Here is a 19,360-nt window from a genome sequence, read left to right as displayed (position 1 = left end):
CCCGTCAGGGGCATGTGCCTTGGTTTCCGGCACATCCCCTTCCTCTCTGTAAAAAATAAATATTAAAAAAAAAGAAAAAGAAAGAAGCAGGAGGCCGAGAGATGCCAGGGTGCCCACAGTCCACCTCAGAAATAAAAAATAATGCAACCAAAAACAATGCATCCAAGTAGTCAATGATATGGAATTACCAGTGGCTATTAATTGGAATAACAATGTTTCATTTCTCAACAGTAGTGTCTGATAAGTCCAATTAATCAAAGTATGAAGCAGTGTCAAACAGAGGTCAGACAGCAGAGTCAACTAACCAGGTCTGCTCACTGGTAAATACGCAGCCGCCAGTGCACTTCTCAAGCTGCTAGCACACATGCAGAGCACAGCTCGGCCATGCCTTATTCCGAGGTCTTTTATTTTTACTGACTTCAGAGAGGAAGGGAGAGGGGGAGAGAGAGGGGAAAAAATCGATGATGAGAGGAATCATTGGTTGAATCCTGACCTCCTGGTTCACAGGCTGACACTCAGCCAGACTAGTTCGGAGGCTTTTATTTTTTTATTTTTTAAATATATTTTATTGATTTTGTACAGAGAGGAAGGGAGAGAGATAGAGAGTTAGAAACGTCGATGAGAGAGTCATCGATCAGCTGCCTCTTGCACACCCCCTACTGGGGATGTGCCCACAACCAAGGTACATGCCCTTGACCAGAATCGAACCCGGGACCCTTCAGTCCCCAAGCCGACGCTCTATCCACTGAGCCAAACCAGTCCCGGCTAGTTCGGAGGCTTTTAAAAGTGCTCCCAGAGACAGCGGCAAGAAAAGCAAAGCACCGTTCCCCCTGGGCCCAGCTTCCTTCTGGCCCGGAGGTCCCGCTCAGGCCTCACCTTACTGCTGCTGCAGACAGGGGTACGAGCAAGCTCACTTCTAATCAGTATGGGCTGATTTGAAATGGAATCCCAAATACATCTTGTATTTTCTTTGGGGGGGAGGGGCTCCACAGAACTTACAGGCTTTATTTATTATGTATTTTATCTTCCTCGCAAATGTAAATGCGGTAAGGGATTTTGGCCTGACTTGTTCTTTGCTGTATCCCCAGCGACTAAAATTGTGTCCAGCACCTTAGGCGTCCGCGTTTGTTGAATGAACGGGTGAGTGGAGCATCCGCGGGCTGACCATCTGGGGGCGACAGAGACTCTGTGGGGCGGGAAAGGAGGATTCACGCGAACTACTGTACGTTCCGCGAGACTTGGACTCTATCGGCCACCGTCGCGCTCAGACCGGAAAAGCACTGCCGGAAGCTCCGCGGTTCGAGAAGGCAGCTCTGGGCTGTTGGAAACCGAAGCCTCCGGGCCTCTGGCGGTTCCTGCGCGGCCGCTGGCCCCCTCCGGCCTCCAGGCCTCCGACCGCCCGGCGCCGCGCGGCTCCTGGGCCCGGCCCGGCCCCTGGCCTCCGACCGCCCGGCGCCGCGCGGCCGGGAGCGGTCGCCATGGCGACGCCGGCGGCGCTGGAGCGCTGGGTGCAGGACGAGCTGCACGCGGTGCTGGGGCTGAGCGAGCGGCACGTGGCGCAGTTCCTGATCGGCACCGCGCGGCGCTGCGGCTCGGCCGAGGAGTTCCTGCAGCGCCTGCGAGACACCGACACGCTGGACCTCGGCGGGCCTGCGCGGGACTTCGCGCTGAGGCTCTGGAGCAAGGTGTGGCCGCGCGGCGGGCGGGGCCGGCTAACTGGCGGTGTGGCCGCGAATGAACAAGCTCAGTTCGCAGTCGCTGGTCTTTCCGCGGCCGCCCGGGCTGTGCTGGGTACTGCACGTCCTGCTCCGTGAAGATCAGGAAGGTCAAGTGTGTGGGTTAAGTCTTGCATGGCAGTGCTTCTCGAACGTGAACTTGCATGCATCCATCCAGCCCCAGTTAAAATGTAGATTCCGATTCCGGAGGTCTGGGTTGGGGTCTCCGTTTCCGCATTTCTGACACATCTAACAAGTGTCCCGGAGGCCGCGGAGACAGGAGGCCGCGGAGACAGGTGCGGGCAGTGCTGTGGAGCAGTGGCCTGGCGAAGCGGGGCCAGAGTCCCTGCAGTTGTCGGGTAGAGAAGGGGGAAGGAGTAAAGGTATGAAAGGCGAGCTTCTGCTAGCCCTGGCCCGGTGGCTGGAGCATCGTCCCCATACACCAAGCTTGCTGGTTCCATCTCCAGTCAGGGCACGTACAAGAGCCAACCAATGGTGCATAAATAAGTGGAACAACAAATCGGTTTTTCTCTAATCAATCAATAAAAAAATAAAACAAAAGCCCTGGCTGGTGGCTCAGTAGATAGAGGTTTGGCCTCTGCACCAGAGGGTCTCGGGTTCAATTCCCAGTCAAGGGGGTGAATCTGGATTGCAGGTTCCATCCCGGGTTGGAGCCCCGTGCAGGAGGCAACCAATCGATATTTCTCAAGTCAAAGTTTTTCTCTGTCCCCCTCTCCCTCCCTTGCACTCTCTAAATGGAAAAAAAATATCTTTGTGTGCGGATTAACAAAAAAGATCAATGAAATAAAAGGCACTCCTACCTCCTAGTGGAGCACCTCACAGAACAGGGCTCGGAAAGCACACAGTGAGACTGCAAGGGTCAGCGTGTGTGGACAGGCCAGGGGCCTGTGGCTGTCCCACTGGTGCTCGGCGAGAGGCGAGGCTGGAGAGTGACAGGCGTCAGGCCGCTCACCAGTGTGCCTGGAGCTGAGGGCCAGCCTGTCTCAGGCTCTGCACGGCAGGTCTTGTCCGGTCGGTCCTCGGGCAACACAGGCTGAGCGATTGAGAACTGGCAGAGGTGGTTTTCTCTCTCGTTCACTCCTATCCCCGTGCCCGGAACAGCTTCAGTAAATGCTCGTTGCACACGGGCTGCTGAAGGAGGGAGCAGCTGAGGCTGATGAACGCGAGTGGAGGAAGGCCTTTCCTTACGGCAGGACCAGGGCTGCTCACCCTTGGCTCTTCCGCCACAGGTGCCCCGGGAGGCGGCGGTGGAGAAGCCAGCCCGGGCCGCCGAGCGAGAGGCCCGCGCCCTGCTGGAGAAGAACCGATCCTACCAGCTGCTGGAAGACAGTGAGGACAGCGGTGCGGAGAGCGTGCGTGGCGCTGGGGCCGGGCTCCAGAAGAAGCGGAAACGGCGGAAACACCTCCGGAAGAAGCGCCAGGAGGAGGAGGAAGAGGGGGAGGAAGAGGATTCTGAGAAAGGGAAGAAGACAGGGTGAGTCAGAAGGAGGATGGGAGAGGATGGGCAGGGAGGATAGTGCCCTCTGTAACCTCTGGGCCCGGCTGCAGGGGGAGCCGCCAGCAGGCAGAGAGACAGCAGCCAGAGAAGCCGGAGTCGGAGGATGAGTGGGAGCGGACGGAGCGGGAGCGCCTCCAGGACCTGGAGGAGCGGGACGCCTTTGCTGAGCGGGTGCGGCAGCGGGACAAGGACCGGACCCGCAACGTCCTGGAGCGGTCCGACAAGAAGGTGCGGGGGGCAGACGCCGTCCCAGGAAGGTCCCTGGGTCCGACCGAGGGTGGCGAGGTGGGGATCGCTGGGAAGACAAGAGGGGCCTGTAGTGGGGTGCTCCCTCTGGAGGAACCTCCTGGTCTGTCTGGCTGACACTGGTGGTCGATTCCTCAGTGAGCAGGACATTTCCCTGCGCTGGAGCTTGTCCTTGTGATTCCGAGGGAGGAATGGCCGTGGCCATGGCCGTGGCCGTGGCCGTGGCACCGTGGCTATGGGGACTTTGAGCCTCACACCCTTCACTCTTGGTTTCTCCTAGGCTTATGAAGAGGCTCAGAAGCGCCTCAAGATGGCTGAGGAAGACCGGAAGGCCATGGTGAGTCCGGTGCCCAGGAAGCCACAGAGACAGGGCGGTGGGGATGCCCGCTGAGGGTGGGCTTAGTTGTAGAGGGAAGGAAGCTGCCCAGAAACCCTCCCTGCCTCCTTTGGACCAGATCACACCATGTTAATGAGAAACATGCGGCTTCCCACGGAATCAAGAGGCAGCTGGAAGGTAGGGGCAGGCCGGCCGTCCCGCCCAGAGATGTGCTGACCATTGAGCACAGCATGTCTAGTACTTCCTCCCCTGAGGCTGGGCCTCCCGCTGCTCTCCTGTTGGTCTGCTCCCTGCCTGGGACAGAGTGTTGGTGGTTGGTTGGTTGATAAGCTGGACTTGTTCTAGGGGAGACAGTTTTTCTAAGGCCTGATCTTCCCAAGTGAAGCTACACTTAGATTTCCCAAAAGTGAGTGGGTGTCGAAGAGCCTGGCGGTCTCAGGCCTCTCCTGGCCGTCCCTGTCGTGTCTCGTCACTAAGGACTCAGACATCTCTCAGTGTTTTTATTTGCCTGAATTTGTTTAGTGTTTAGTGTTTTGTTTTTTTCAATTGTGAAAACTTTTGAACAAATAGGAAAGTTGAATGAATAGTATAATGGACAGTCATACAGATTATTTGGGTTCAAAAATTGCAATGTCTGTGTAAACGTGGCCTTTTTTTCTTTTTGAATCATTTAAAAGCATTTACTGGCCAGTGTATCTCAAAGGTTGAGTGTCAAGCCAGGAACTAAGAGGCCATGGGTTCAATTCCCAGTCAGGGCACATGCTTGGTTTGCGGGCTCAGTCCCCTGTTGGGGGCATGTAGGAGGCAGCCGATTGATGATTCTCTCTCCTCGATGTTTCTCTTTCTCTATTCCTCTCCCTATCCCCCTCTCTCACAAAATCAGAACATATATTTTTAAAGAATAAAAGCGTTTAAGACATCAGCACTTTTTCCCATCGTCAGGTGCCTCTTAGGAATTCAGGTGTTCTCCCTGGAGTGGGTGCCGTTGCCCCCGAGAAGGTGAACAGCGCTTCTCATTGTCATCCAAGAACCTCTGCAGAGTCCCCTGCTTACTCCAAATGTCTTTTTAACAGTGTCTGATTTGTATGTATTGGTTTTAGAGAGAGACTCTGACCTGTTGTCCTCTCACTTACGCATGTGCCTTGACTGGGGATCGAACCCCACCCCGGTGTGTCCGAATGTCACTCTGACTAACAGCTACCCCACCAGAGCTGAAACGGCTTGAACCGCCGCTGTTTCCAAATCGGAACCCAGTGAGGTCATGGTGGCATGTGGTGGTTAGGCCTCTTAGGGTTGGTTCGTTTCCTCTGTCTCCTCTTGTGCCATGTCCTATGATCTGGGTTATCTCCTCCTTCTCTGTGTGCCCTGTGTGCCCTGCACCTTCTGTAAGTGGAAGTTTGGTGTAAAGTGTGTCCAGACTTGGAGGTGAGCCGTGGCAGCAGCACCTGTGGGGGGTGGTGTGTGAGCCTAGGCCCTGCCTTTGCCAGCCTCACCCTGCTCGCGGTGCCATCCTTTCTCAGCAGTGTTCCTCTCACGGCCCAGCCCATTCTGAGCCTTTCCGGAATCAGTGATTTCATGGGGTTTGCAATGCTGATCTTGGGATCTTTTTTTTTTCCCCCCACTTTTTAATTTTTAAAATTTTTTTTTTTAAATAAATCTTTATTGTTCATATTATTACAAATGTTCCTCATTTTCCCCCTCCCCTCCATTGCTCCCCTCCACCAGGTTCCCATCCCACCCTCTGCCCTTTTCCCACCCCCCATTGTCCTCATCCATAGGTGCACAGTTTAAGTCTAGTCTCTTCCCGCACCCCCCACTCCCCTTTTCCCCGAGAATCATCAGTTCACTCCCCTTCCATACCTCTGATTTTATTATATTCACCAGTTAATATTGTTCATCAGATTTTTTTTTTTAAATTCCCTTGTTTTTTAGATTCACTTGTTGATAGTTACGTATTTGTTGTTCATAGTTTTTATCTTTATTTACTTTCTCTTCTGAAAGAACCCCCTTTAGCAATTCATATAATTCTGGTATGGCGGTGATGAACTCCTTTAGCTTTTTTTTTAATTAGTGAAGCTCTTTATCTGGCCTTTGATTCTGAGTGATAGCTTTGCTGGGTAGATTATTTTTGGCTGTAGGTTCTTACTATTCATCACCTTGAATATTTCTTGCCATTCCCATCTGGCCTGCATGGTTTCTGTTGAGAAATCAGCTGACAATAGTATGGGTGCTCTTTTATAGGTAACTACCTGCTTTTCTCTTGCTGCTTTTAATATTCTCTCTTTGTCTTTTGCTCTTGTAATTTTAATTATGATGTGTCTTGGTGTAGTCCTCTTTGGATTCCTTTTGTTTGGAGTTCTGTGCTCTTCCTGGACTTTTAAGTCTAATTCTTTCACCAGGTGGGGGAAGTTTTCTGTCACTATTTCTTCCAGTATGTTTTCGATAGCTTGCTCTTTGTCATCTTCTGGGACCCCCATAATTCTGATGTTGGTTTGCTTGAAGTTGTCCCAGAGGTTTCTTACATTATCTTCAACTTTCTGGATTCTCTTGTCTTCTTGCTTCTGCGGAGGAGTGTCTTCTGGCTCTTTATGTTCCAAATCTTTGACTTTATTCTTGCGATCTTCCATTCTGTTTTAAGGACTCTGTATAATATTTTTTTATTTCAGACAATGTATTCTTTATTTCTTGTTGATCCCTTATTATTTCTTGTTGATCCCTTTTCATATCCTCATAGGTCTTATCGACCTTTTCTAGGAAATTCTTGAAAAACCTTATAAGCGTGGTTTTGAACTCTATATCCAGTCGCTTCTTGTCCTCCATTTCTTTTGTTTGTGATCTGTTTCCTTGTATTGGCATTGGTATTTTCACAGCTTCCCTGAGTTGGTAGGGTGGCTTAGTGTGCTATGGTTCAGTTAGTCAGTCTCCCAGTTACCTGAGGTGGACAGTCTTGGTGTAGCCCTTTGTGGGCTGTGTGTGCAGTCTTGTTAAGCCTTGCTTGTTGTTGGTATCACTGGGAAGCATTGATCTCCAAGCCAATTGGTTATGAGGTTCAGAAGTATCTCAGCTAGGAGGGTTTCTGTATTCCACTTGAATGGGGCGGAGTCTTGGGGTTGCACAGACAAGCTTTGTTGAATCCAGCACAATTGGTTGCAGACGCACACCTCTTTGGTATAGGCGCAGACAAGCTTAGATTCCTGTCTGTCACTCCCTAGGAGAGTCCCATTCGCCAGCTAGCCCCTGGAAGGGCTTCTGTGCTCCGCTTGGATGGGGCGGAGTCTTGGATGGTACAGACAAGCTTTATTCAGCTCCTCCTTATGAGGGTCTGGTTTCTGAGTCCCACAGTAATGGCAGCTGGCTTCACAGACCTCCGAGAGATCTCTGCCCCCTGGGTGACAGTCTGGCCTCTCCCTGTCTGGGGCTGTCTATCAGCGCATAGGGTGGTTCTGTTTTCCTCCCCAACAAGAAAGCCAGCCGCGCATTAGCTGTCCGCCCTCTCCTCGCGCAGGGAGTAAGCCGGTAGCAAACTCAGCCCGCCCTCTCCACGCTCCGCAAGCAGTCGGGCAGCGAACTCTGCGGCCGCCTTTTCGCGCGCACAGTTCTCCGCACCTTCACAGTTCCTGAGGCTCAGCGCGCCTTCTCTCTCCTTCCCAGATGGTAGAGCGTCCTCTCAGACAGCCGACCGTCCGGCGCTTCAGGGAGATGTTCCCCTGTTTTTCAGTTCTAAATTCAAACTTGTTGTGGTAGGCTGCATTCGGGTGTCTGCCCCATGCCGCCATCTTGGTTTCTTGATCTTGGAGTCCTTTTTATATAAAGAAGAGCTTTTTCTCAACAACTAGACATGAGCTGCAGTTCCTTTTTAGAGTGTTTCCTTTTAACTAATGTTCAAAGTAGGAAGTTAGGTGTGATGGCCTAAACTCTCTGGTGACTGTTTTCCTGTCCTTTGTGTGTATGAATGTGTGTTACACTGTACTCATGAGTTTCTTCTCTCTATATGTATGTTTATTGAATTCAGAGAGGACAGGAGAGGGAGAGAGAGATAGAAACATCAATGGTGAGAGAGAATCATTGATGGGCTGCCTCCTGCATACCCCACACAGGATAGAGCACACAACCTGGGCATGTGCCCTGACCAGAATCGAACCATTACATCCTGGTTCTTAGGTCCACACTCAACCATCCATCTGCCTCCATCAGGATTAAGTCATCAGCATAAATTCCCTTTGAAGTATTCACAGAACAAATAAGGAAAGCCAAGCAATTAAATAGAATTGGATGCCCTAACCAGTTTGGCTCAGTGGATAGAGCGTCTGCATGCGGACTCAAGGGTCCCAGGTTCGATCCCGGTCAAGGGCATGTACCTTGGTTGTGGGCATTTCCCCAGTAGGGGGTATGCAAGAGGCAGCTGGTCGATGATTCTCTCTCATCGACGTTTCTAACTCTCTATCCCTCTCAATTCCTCTCCATGTAAAATCAATAAAATATATTTATTTAAAAAAATGTACATATATATAATATATATATATATTATATATATATATATATATATATATATATATATATATATATATATATAAATAAATATAAATATAAATAGAATCAGAGCCTCCAGGCTTGCCACTGCGCGGAGGAGGTGGTCTGGGTCGCAGGAAAGCTTAAGGAGGTGGCCAGTCTTCTGTCTCCTTCAGTGTGTCCTGAAAGCGTGTGTCTGAGGAAATGTAGAAGCCCGGTGACAGGTGTGCGATTGTCCCCAGGGCACCCTGGTGCGGCCCCCGCCTGCTGTGTGCTCCCGCCCCCGGGGCAGCCGCGCCGCCACGATGGGCTCTGGCCAGCGAGCGCCAGCGGGCCGTCCCTGTGGTGCTGCAGGGGGTCCTTGTCTCCGCTGTCAGCCCTTTGCTCCCCTCTTCACTGCTCGGATTGGAACCAGGGGAGCAGACTAGCATTCGTCCTCATGACCGCGATGCCTTCGTAGTGGCCATGGCGGCCCGGGCGCTGCGCTCGCAGTGCTCGCGAAGGGCGCTCACCTCAGGCTCTGTCTCGTCCTGTGCGCGGTAGCAAGGGCGGCTGCCGTGCGCGGAAGGAGCCCTGACCGCCCTGTGCTGGCCCAGGTGCCCGAGCTGCGGAAGAAGTCCCGCCGCGAGTACCTGGCCAAGCGGGAGCGAGAGAAGCTGGAGGACCTGGAGGCCGAGCTGGCGGACGAGGAGTTCCTCTTCGGGGACGTGGAGCTGAGCCAGCACGAGCGGCGGGAGCTCAAGTACAAGCGGCGAGTGCGGGACCTGGCCCGGGAGTACCGGGCGGCCGGCGAGCAGGAGAAGCTGGAGGCCACCAATCGCTACCACATGCCCGAGGAGACCCGCGGACAGGTGAGGCGGAGGCAGGGCGGGGCACGGCCTCAGCGTCTCCCTTCCCAGTGGGCCCGGTGGGGACCGGAGCCGGGAGCCGGGGGAGGACAGGCCTGCCCGCCGCCCGCTGTGCCCGCCTGCTCACCGCCCGCTGTGCCCGCCTGCAGCCATCGAGAGCTGTGGATCTGGTGGAGGAGGAATCGGGCGCCCCCGGGGAGGAGCAGCGGCGCTGGGAGGAGGCCCGGCTGGGGGCCGCCGCCCTGAAATTTGGGGCCCGAGACGCTGCCTCCCAGGAGCCCAAGTACCAGCTGGTGCTGGAGGAAGAGGAGACCATCGAGTTTGTCCGGGCCACTCAGCTGCAAGGCGATGAGGTGAGGAGAGCCCTGGGCCCCGTGGGAGCATGGGGAGCAGGGGAGCGGCTGGGTGCTCACGCCCTCTCCTCCCCAGGAGCCGGCGGCTCCGCCCCCTCCGACCCAGGCCCAGCAGCAGGAGTGCATCCAGGCCGTGCGCCGCAGCCTCCCTGTGTTCCCCTTCCGTGAGGAGCTCCTGGCCGCCATCGCCACTCACCAGGTCCTCATCATCGAGGGCGAGACGGGCTCGGGGAAGACCACCCAGATCCCACAGTACCTCTTCGAGGAGGTGCGGCATCCACACGCCAGGGGCCGGCCCGCTGAGCACGGGCCAGTCACAGCCCTTTACCTGACCTTTTCGTAGCTGCTCACTCCCCACGTTACTCAGAGGGGAGTCTGTCTCTGCTCGCACTCCCTGCCACGTGCCTGGCTGGGAGCGTGTGTGCGGTGCGGTGGGTGTGAGGGGCCCTCACTCCAGCCCAGGAGGCCTCTGCCCCTCCACGGAGCAGAGCCTGCTCGCCCCCTTCCAGAGTCTGCCCCCTGCTCTGTCCTTTCCCAGCGCAAATCTCACTCAGCCCAGGACTACTTCTTAATGATTTTAATGAGTTTTTTAGAGGGAGGGAGAGAGTGATAGAAACATTGATCAGTTGCCTTCTGCACACCTTCTACTGGGGATCAAGCCCGCAACCCAGGAATCGAGCTGGTGACGTCTTGGTGCATGGGTCGACACTCAGTCCACTGAGCTCAGAACTTGATCCGCAAAGGGCTGGAATTGCCAGGGCTGGCTGAGGACCCTGGAGGGCCTGGGTCTGCCATTCCATTTGTTTGTCCTTCTTGTCTGGGCTTTAGCTTCTGTCTGTCTGCTCCCTCCTCCCCTCCTTCCCCCCTCCCCACCGCATTTATGACTGTTTTCTCTGAATTGTCTTAGGTGACAGTGCCATATTTAACAAAGGGAATGCCTCTTCTTCCTCCTTTTTTGTTTATTTATTGCTGAGAGAGAGGAGGAGAAAGAGAGAAACATTGACTTGTTGCTTCGCTTATTGATGCATTCATTGGTGGTTCTGTATGTACCCTGACTTTGGTGTATCAGAGCAATACTCCAACCAGGTGAGCTGTTGGCCAGGACAGGACCTCACCCTTCTCTGTCACTCAGGGTTATACAAAGAAGGGTCTGAAGATCGCCTGCACCCAGCCCAGGAGAGTGGCCGCCATGAGCGTGGCCGCCCGAGTTGCCCGGGAGATGGGCGTGAAGCTGGGGAATGAGGTGAGCTCTGGAGGGATTGGGGTTCACCCCACACTGGCCCGACATGCCCTTCAGAGAGCTCCAGCCCACTCCGCGCTGGTGGCCCCGGCAGGTTGGCTACAGCATCCGCTTTGAGGACTGCACGTCGGAGCGGACCGTCCTGCGCTACATGACCGACGGGATGCTCCTCCGCGAGTTCCTGTCGGAGCCTGACCTCGCGAGTTACAGGTAGACCCAGTCCCTCCCAGGGAGCAGGCCGCACGGCCCTCCGGCCGCTCACCGCACCTGTCCCCGCAGCGTGGTGATGGTGGACGAGGCTCATGAGCGGACCTTGCACACAGACATCCTCTTTGGGTTGATCAAAGATGTGGCTCGCTTCCGACCGGAGCTCAAGGTGCTGGTGGCTTCAGCCACGCTGGACACTGCCCGCTTCTCCGCCTTCTTCGACGACGCCCCCGTCTTCCGGATTCCCGGGCGCAGGTTTCCGGTGGACATCTTCTATACCAAGGTGCTCCCCACGGATGGGCCTGCGGGTGAGGCCTGCGGCGGGGAGCTGTCCACGGAGGGCAGGGCGGACGGAGAGTCCAAAGGGGGCCTGGGTCGGAGCGGGCGAGCGGGCGGGGAGGACGGGCTGCCTGAGCACATGCCTCCCCGTGCCCTCTCCTCGCCAGGCTCCAGAGGCCGACTACCTGGAAGCCTGTGTGGTGTCTGTGCTGCAGATCCACGTGACCCAGCCTCCCGGGGACGTGCTGGTGTTCCTGACCGGACAGGTGCGGGGGCTCCGGGGAGGCGGGCCGGAGGGCCAGGGCGGCCTCTGCGACCGGGCCCTGCTGCTCTCCCCAAACCCAGGAGGAGATCGAGGCTGCCTGTGAGATGCTCCAGGACCGCTGCCGCCGCCTGGGCTCCAAGATCCGGGAGCTGCTGGTGCTGCCCATCTACGCCAACCTGCCCTCCGACATGCAGGCCCGCATCTTCCAGCCCACGCCCCCGGGGGCGCGCAAGGTGAGCGAGCGCCGCCCTGGTGCTGGGGTGGGCTGGCGGGGGGCGCGTCTGTGCCTGCTCTGGAGAGGACGCACAGATGCAGGCCTTTTCTGAGCAGGTGAGGAGTGGTGAGACCCGGGGTGCGGGAGGGGGTTTATCTGCACCGGTAAGAAAGTGGCAAGGGCCAGAACCGGTTTGGCTCAGTGGATAGAGCGTCGGCCTGCGGACTGAAAGGTCCCAGGTTCGATTCCGGTCAAGGGCATGTACCTTGGTTGCAGGCACATCCCAGAAGGGGGTATGCAGGAGGCAGCTGATCGGTGTTTCTAACTCTCTAGCCCTCTCTCTTCCTCTCTGTAAAAAATGAATAAAATATATTTTAAAAAAGAAAAGAAAGTGGCAGGGATGTCAGAGGAAGGCTTATGGTGTGACTGAGGTCAGAGTGCACGGCTCAGTGGCAGATTCGTGAGAAGCAGTGGGAGACAAGGCAAAACCACATCTGGACAGGTTAGGGAGGGCCTCGGGTGGCAGGTGCACAAGTTTGGACTTCAGACTGAATGGCAATTGCAGGATTTTGAGCAAAGTGCGACTTTGATCAAATATCGAACGGGTTCTTGCAGGCTCTTCTCCTGGGAGGGGCTAGGTGGAGGCAGTTCCTGGCCTGCGAGCCCCCAGGGGGGTCAGGCAGACGGTGCTGGGAGGAGGCGTGAGGCCTGGTGGGACTTTCCTGGGAGTGTGGGTGAGGCCCTCCCTCCCCAGTCAAGTGGAAGCGAGACAGAGGCTTGAACTGGATGAGGAGGGAACCAGGCAGGCAGACAGGTCAGGAGGGCTCACACTGCGTGGGCGTGGCTGTCACTCCAGCAGGATGGGAAGCGGCAGGAGGGGAGTGAGGAGAGGTGTGTTTTAAAAGGACCGTTCGGATGCCACATACCTCCCATCTCTGAAACCTCAACCTCTTCTCCATTTCCTTCCCACGTCATGCCCTGGCTGAACCCCGCTGCCCCTCACCCTCCTCCCAGCCTGTCCTCCTGGGACTAGACACGAATTTCCTCATCTCCTGCCCTTATCTGCCCCTGCTGTCTGCTCCAAATCTCCCAGGACTCCTCTTCCTACATCGCTGGGGGGTTGGGGTCTCTGAGTGACCGACAGCCTCTCACTCAGGTGGTTGTGGCAACCAACATCGCCGAGACTTCCCTCACCATCGAGGGCATCATTTATGTGCTGGACCCAGGGTTCTGTAAGCAGAAGAGCTACAACCCTCGCACGGGCATGGAGTCGCTCACGGTCACTCCCTGCAGCAAGGTCAGCCCGGCTTCCGTGCCTCTCCCCGGGGAGCGGGAGGCAGAATGGGCCACAGGCAGGCCCCTTCTAGAGGCTGGAACCACAGCCCCCTAGAGTTCTTGCATAAACACTGCCTTTCTCATCCCACCCAGTTGTCAGCTGGCCTGTCTTTCCTTCCTTTCCAGGCCTCAGCCAATCAGCGAGCGGGTCGGGCTGGCCGGGTGGCGGCCGGGAAGTGCTTCCGCCTGTACACCGCCTGGGCCTATCAGCACGAGCTGGAGGAGACCACGGTGCCCGAGATCCAGAGGACCAGCCTGGGCAACGTGGTGTTGCTGCTCAAGAGCTTAGGTGATTGGGGTTGTCCGGGCCCCCGGAGGCCGGGCTGGAGCCACTGGTCCTAGGAAAGGGGCTCCATTCTACCCGCGCTTCTCTGCAGGGATCCACGACCTCATGCACTTTGACTTCCTGGACCCTCCCCCGTACGAGACCCTGCTGCTGGCGTTGGAGCAGCTGTATGCTCTGGGAGCCCTCAACCACCTTGGGGAGCTCACCACGGTGAGGCCGAGGCCGCGGGCTGGGCGGGAGGACCGACACCTGCGGAGGACCAGCTCAACCCTCTCTCTCTCCTCCCCTTAGTCTGGCAGGAAGATGGCAGAGCTGCCCGTGGACCCCATGCTCTCTAAAATGATCCTGGCTTCTGAGAAGTGAGTCCCCCATCCAGCCAGGCCCACCCACAAGCTGCCACGCCTCCTGCGTTCTCTGGGGCCATCTTTGTTATTTTGCTCCTTTTCTCTCTACCAACTTCTTTAACAAGTGACAAGCTGCGAGAGAACGCTTACTGCCCCCTTTGAGGCCCACAAGGGCCAGTAGACACTGCGTCCTGGACAGTGACGTGAAATGGGTGAGATGGGCACACGCACAGGAAATCGGGGGCATGAGGGAAGTGGAAGGCTTTCCATCTCTGAGGAGTGCTGAGTGAGGGCCGGTGTGGGGACTGGCTCATCCTAAGGCTCTGACTGGAGCATTTAGCTGTGGCTGTGGAGGGACCACCTTTAAATGCCGTGGCTGGGGTCAGAGGTCATCACATGAGCTTAAAGGAAGCAGTCTTTCCCCGATGCACACTGCCCACCTTGCCTCTGGCTCCTCAGCGGCCCGTCCTTCCCTCTGCAGTGTCCATCTGTCCCTGCCAGCACAGCCCTGAGCTGCTGGCACCGCCCCCAAACCTAGCTACTCGGAGTGCCCTCCCTGTCCTGCCGGGCGGCCCCCGTGAGGACAGCCGCACCGTGGTCACTCCCCCCGGTGTCTGTCCCTCCGCCTCGCTTTGAGCGCTCAAGCTTTTCCCCTTCCTGCCCAGGTACAGCTGCTCAGAGGAGATCCTGACAGTGGCCGCCATGCTGTCCGTCAACAACTCCATCTTCTACCGGCCCAAGGACAAAGTGGTCCACGCGGACAACGCCCGCGTCAACTTCTTCCTGCCTGGGGGCGACCACCTGGTCCTGCTCAACGTGTACACACAGGTCGCTGGGCTCGGGAGAGTGCGAAGGCGGGGGCCGCGGGGGACCCTGGTCCAATACACTCACCCCTTTACCCTCCTCACAGTGGGCCGAGAGTGGTTACTCTTCCCAGTGGTGTTACGAGAACTTTGTCCAGTTCAGATCGATGCGCCGAGCCCGCGACGTGCGGGAGCAGCTGGAGGGGCTCCTGGAGCGGGTGGAAGTTGGCCTCAGCTCCTGCCAGGGGGACTATATCCGTGTCCGCAAGGTCAGCGCCCCTCCCGCAGCCCCCGGCCGGGCAGCCCGCCCGCCTGCGCTGGGGAAGGCCGCCTCCTCCCGGGGCTCTTCATGCACCCTCCCCTTCCTGGTTCTCCAGGAGCCTGAACTAAAACCGAAAAGGTGGCGAGGGCTGAGGGCCCCTGCCGCCTGGCCTGCCTTCCCATCGAGGCTCTCCTGCCTGCTCCCTAGGCCGTCACCGCCGGCTACTTCTACCACACGGCACGGCTGACGCGCAGCGGCTACCGCACGGTGAAGCAGCAGCAGACCGTGTTCATTCACCCCAACTCCTCCCTCTTTGAGGAACAGCCTCGCTGGCTGCTCTACCACGAACTTGTTTTGACCACCAAGGAGTTCATGCGGCAGGTGAGGGTTCCACCCTGCCCTGGCCGGTGGCGGTAGCAGAGACGAGGGGTGCTCTGGCCAGCTCAACCAGGTTCAAGTCGCTAGCCTGGCAGAGGAACAGCAAACAGACTGGTTTAAGGAAGGATAAGCTCCAAAGACACCCTTCCTAACAGCTGACTGGGTGTCAGGTCTGACCATCCACCATGAGCATTTGAAAGGCTGCCGCCTCGGACTCGGAGCTGGGGGTGACGGTGAACAAAGCAGATGTGGCCTCTGCCCCGAGTGTGCTTTAGTTTTCATGCGGGCCTGCGGGAGCCTCTCGGGAACCTGAGGAGCACGTGGGGGCCTGCCAGCCTCTGGGGCAGGTGGTGCAGAGCTCTGAACCTTTATAAATATATTTTTATTGATTTCAGAGAGGAAGGGAGGGAGAGAAACCGTGAGAATAACTGTACAGCTGCCTCCTGCAAGCCCCCTACAGGGGAGCAAGCCTGCAACCCAGGCAAGTACCCTTGACCGGAATTGAACCCGGGACCCTTCAGTCTGTAGCCCGAGGCTCTACCTACCCAGCCAAACAGGCCTCTTTGAGCTCACACACGAGAATCTAGGTTGGAAAGACAGGATCACTCCTGGTTTCTCTCCCCTTCTAGGTATTAGAGATTGAGAGCAGTTGGCTTCTGGAGGTGGCACCTCACTATTATAAAGCCAAGGAGCTAGAAGATCCCCATGCTAAGAAAATGCCCAAAAAAACAGGCAAGACCCGTGAAGAGCTAGGGTAAAGAAAAGCTAAACAGAACACGACAACAGCTCCATGTTATTTAACGTCCATTAATAAAGGTAATTTTGGAATAAAGCTTGTGGGAACTTTTGTAAGCTAGAGAAAGTGATTTCATATTTTCACTTTAGACTTTATTATTTACAAGTTAAATTACACAGCAGCTTTCCACAGCAGGAGATGGCGAGGAGGGAGGGAGGAGCAGGAAGAAACTGGCCAGCCCACCTCTCGTATGCAGCAGTTTTCAGTGCTGCCCCACCCGTTCCTGGATGAGGCTTTGGGTCACAGGTGTAAGTTGGCTTCTGGCTCTGACAGCCCCAGCATCACCAGGGCTCCCACAAGCAGCTTCTTCACAGGCATTGGGGGTGAGTGTGAGGGCATCAGCTGCCGGGAGGAAGTGACTGCATTAGCAGGGTGCTGCCCCTCCCCCCTCCCCGTCCCCCCCGGGACTCACTTTATCTAGGCGGTGGCGATAAATGAGGCCGCTGGAATTCAGGTAGAAAGTGGAATAGGCATCGTAGGTCCTAGTGAAGGAAGAGAAGCTGAGGGGAAGGTGACTGATCCCAAAGATTAACTCAAGCATTTGCTTAAACGCCTAGTTCCTTAACTGCTACGTTCTGTGTCAGATCACCTGGGGACTGAAGCATCCTGATGGCCAGGCTGCACCCCGTCACAATAAAACAGAACGTCTGGCACCAAGATGATTCCACTGTGCCGCAGTCCACGGACTGCCGATTCGGGGCGAGCCTAACAATTTCTTGGGAGCCTACTTTGCCAGAAATTTACCAAGTGCTTTACCTAAGGGTGTGAGGCTCAACTTACGAAGCAGGAATTTTCATTTGTTCAGTAAATATTTGAATTCCTACCTATGTGCCAGGTGATAGGCACGAACAAGCAGAGTTCAGAGGTCCTCTCATGTACTCAAAGTCCCATTTTTGTTCCAATAAAGGAGACTAAACCAAGACCCCTGCCCTCAAGGATCCTCAGTGAAGACGGGTAGATGAAGGTCATCGAGGAGACTAACAATCCCGAACGGAGCGTTGTGGCGGGGGGTGTTGCTCAGCCCCTTACCGGTAGAGCTCTTCCTTGTCGCGCTTGTAGAAACGCAGAAAGAGCATGTGGATGGGCAGCCCCACCAGCCGCCAGCGGGCTTGCAGGGTCCAGTTCTCAGGGTGGCGGGTCAACTGCAGCACCTCCAACTGAACTTGTGCAAAATAGTTCCAGGCCAGGAAGCGGCAGAGGGTCAGCGACAGAATATACCACGTCAGGCCCCTGAGAAGGGATGGGAAAGAAAGCTCACGCAGAGCCAGAAGACCGAGCCGCGTGAGAAACGGGAAGCGGCCTAGCACCTTCCCTGGAAAGCACACAGAAGGGGCTCTCCCTCCCCTGGCCCCGGCCTGCCTGGGACTCACTTGGTGCGGATGTGCAGGATCTCGTTGATGAACTCCACGTCCGAAGAGTAGAGGGTGTAGTCATGGGAGTGAAGGAAGAGAGTGGGAAGCTAGGTGCAAGAGGAAGGCATCACCCAGTGGGAAAGGAGAGATGATCCCATTTCTCAGCTTTCTATTCTTAGTGCCTCCTTCCCTCTGCGTGGGAGGTCATTTCCAAGCCATGTATAACACCCTTAACCCACATGAGGACTGTCTTCTCTCTGGGAAATGTTTGAAAATGTTTCTATGCTCGCCTGTGGTTCCAAGAAAGAATCCAGTTGACTAATCCTCTAACTCCAAGGTTACCTGCAGTCCCACCAGGTGGATGAAGGTCACTTCTGAATTGACTTACCTCTTGCCTCAGTCTCTCATACATGACAGCCAGGTGCTCCTCCATGCTGGGGTCTCCTGATGGAGTGGCAGGGGAAGGGCGGGCAGTCACGGGGGCTTGGAAAGACAGCACAGCCCCAAGGTAGGAGCAGGAAGGTCCCTCAAGTAGGCTCCGAAGCCCATCCAGACAGCCACTATGCAACTCAGGGCCTGGTCCCTCCTCCCCCTTTCCTGGAGGGAGACTGGCCCAGGGTGAGCTGAGGGCGGGGACCTCAGGGAGAGGCAGCGGGGGAGCTCGGGGAAGCAGCCCAGCAGGCGGCCATGAGAGTGCGGGAGACCACAGAAGAGAAGAGGGAGAAGTGGAAGTCGTAGAGTGGGGCCACAGGGGTGGGAATGGCAGAGCCCGTGGAGAAAGCTGGTCCTAAGGAGAAAGAACGAAAGGAAAAACGATAACCCCGCTGCCTGATGGCCTTCGCCCAAACTCGAATTAACGCTTCACGTCCACCCCTCCTCGGGCGGGAATTGCTCAAGGAAAAGGGGCTGGATTCACCTCCCTCTCCAAAAGGAAAGTTTCCTACGACAAGACAAGCACCTCCCCCAAACGGTTAGCGAATGCCTTTTCATTTAAGATTCCAATACTTTGGGGGGCAGTTCCAGCGCTCCAGGAGCGAGAATCACTCGGCGTGTGAGGAGCGGACAGGAGGAACCGCGTGCCATTGCGCCGCGGGGAGGCGTGGCCCGCAGGCTGCACGAGGTGAGGCGGAGGCGGAGATCCAACGGAACCGGAGCCATGTGAGCGCCAAGCCTTCCGCACTCCCGTTCCCTGCGAACCCTCTTATGGCGGCGGCGGAGGAAGCCACCGCTTACGGCAAGGGCTCTACCATCACGCTGGACAGCCCTGGACTTCTAAAGCGGCTCAAGGTACGCTATCACTTCGGGCCCCGCTGACACAGCCCAGGAGCCTAGCAAAGGCTGCACTTCACTCCTGCTTAATGACCTTGAAACTGATGCGGAGGAGGGAGGTCACCCCAAGTCTGGCTGACCAAGTCCCCGCGTCACTCCATCACTCCGGGGGCGTGGCCATCCTGCCCACCTGGGCGCAGGGCCCGAGCCGGGTCCAGGGGTCCGAGGCAGCCTTCCTGCCGGGACCGCTATCCGGGTGCAAGGTCTCCGGGCGGCGCCGCGCCGGGTGCGGTGCGTGCGAACCTCTCCGCCCCCCGCCCTTCAGATCACCTCCAGGCACAGACCGCCGCGGAGACGTGGGCGCCCTCCCCCCCCCCAGACCCGGAGCAACGACCAGGGCTGGCAGCGCCCCTCCCGCGCCCGCCACCCCGGCCTCCGGCACGGCCGGCATGGGGAGGGCGGTGGGCGTCCCTGCGCCTGCGCACACCGCGCGCCCCGCCCTCGCGCGGCTGGAGGGTCCCCCGCCCCGCCTCCCTCCCGGGCGCCCCCTCCTCACCTGGGGCCCAGCCTGGTAGGCGCGGAGGCACGGGCCCAGGCGCCGGGCCGCCCCCCTGCTGGGTTGGTACATGGTGTTCCGGGAGCGGGGAGCGCGCCTCCGAGTGCGGCTGCCCCTCCTGGCGGGGTGAGCGCGCCCCGCAGCCGGCTCCTTGAAGGGGAGAGGAGGGGGTCCGGGCTGCGAGGAGGGAAACGGAGACGGTGCGCGCCTGCGCACTGCGGCGGGCCGGGCGAGGCGGCGAGGCGCC

At 57.0% G+C, this 19,360-nt stretch overlaps 2 protein-coding genes across 4 annotated transcripts; one reads left to right on the top strand and one right to left on the bottom strand.

Moving 5' to 3' along the window:
• The first annotated feature begins 1,119 nt into the window (after positions 1–1,119).
• Positions 1,120–15,972, top strand: DHX16 (DEAH-box helicase 16). 2 transcript variants are annotated; one of them, XR_014795447.1, is made up of 20 exons: positions 1,120–1,685; positions 2,966–3,210; positions 3,285–3,462; positions 3,761–3,817; positions 8,923–9,177; positions 9,324–9,527; positions 9,604–9,795; positions 10,660–10,770; positions 10,862–10,977; positions 11,047–11,257; positions 11,421–11,519; positions 11,599–11,751; positions 12,889–13,029; positions 13,194–13,356; positions 13,445–13,563; positions 13,645–13,712; positions 14,363–14,525; positions 14,608–14,769; positions 14,878–15,143; positions 15,770–15,972. XR_014795447.1 is itself a non-coding variant. In XM_084889084.1 (20 exons), the coding sequence occupies exons 1-20, from the start codon at positions 1,479–1,481 to the stop codon at positions 15,896–15,898; spliced, it is 3,147 nt and encodes a 1,048-aa protein (XP_084745210.1). In that variant the 5' UTR covers positions 1,129–1,478; the 3' UTR covers positions 15,899–15,972. The 2 variants fall into 2 exon arrangements, 1 of the variants encoding a protein (XP_084745210.1); XM_084889084.1 differs by having other exon boundaries at positions 1,129–1,685; positions 14,970–15,143.
• A 34-nt stretch (positions 15,973–16,006) lies between these two features.
• LOC311625156 (uncharacterized protein C6orf136 homolog) lies at positions 16,007–19,248 on the bottom strand. 2 transcript variants are annotated; one of them, XM_084889103.1, is made up of 6 exons: positions 19,114–19,248; positions 17,677–18,075; positions 17,307–17,395; positions 16,966–17,166; positions 16,349–16,418; positions 16,007–16,278 (listed from the first exon to the last, which is right to left on the bottom strand). In XM_084889103.1, exons 1-6 carry the CDS (start codon positions 19,183–19,185, stop codon positions 16,177–16,179), a joined length of 933 nt encoding a protein of 310 aa, XP_084745229.1. In that variant the 5' UTR covers positions 19,186–19,248; the 3' UTR covers positions 16,007–16,176. The 2 variants fall into 2 exon arrangements, with proteins under 2 accessions (XP_084745229.1, XP_084745228.1); XM_084889102.1 differs by lacking the exon at positions 19,114–19,248 and adding an exon at positions 18,748–19,064.
• Between the last annotated feature and the right edge of the window lie 112 nt (positions 19,249–19,360).

This window comes from Pipistrellus hanaki, assembly GCF_964339955.1.
Source record: "Pipistrellus hanaki genome assembly, chromosome: 7".
In the NCBI taxonomy this organism is placed as follows: domain Eukaryota; kingdom Metazoa; phylum Chordata; class Mammalia; order Chiroptera; family Vespertilionidae; genus Pipistrellus; species Pipistrellus hanaki.
Note: the sequence above shows the minus strand (reverse complement) of the source record. Positions and strands in the feature narration are given on the sequence as shown.

Bases quoted from the DNA above. Each gene is read 5' to 3' on its own strand.
- DHX16 (XM_084889084.1), top strand. From the start codon at position 1,479: ATGGCGACGCCGGCGGCGCTGGAGCGCTGGGTGCAGGACGAGCTGCAC. The intron at 9,796-10,659 runs GTGCGGCATCCA...TCTGTCACTCAG, and splicing joins CACAGTACCTCTTCGAGGAG to GGTTATACAAAGAAGGGTCT. The intron at 10,771-10,861 runs GTGAGCTCTGGA...TGGCCCCGGCAG, and splicing joins GCGTGAAGCTGGGGAATGAG to GTTGGCTACAGCATCCGCTT.
- LOC311625156 (XM_084889102.1), bottom strand. From the start codon at position 19,008: ATGCCGGCCGTGCCGGAGGCCGGGGTGGCGGGCGCGGGAGGGGCGCTG. The intron at 18,076-18,747 runs GTGGGCAGGATG...CTTTCTCCTTAG, and splicing joins GGCTCGGGCCCTGCGCCCAG to GACCAGCTTTCTCCACGGGC. The intron at 17,396-17,676 runs GTAAGTCAATTC...TCTTGCACCTAG, and splicing joins ATGAGAGACTGAGGCAAGAG to CTTCCCACTCTCTTCCTTCA.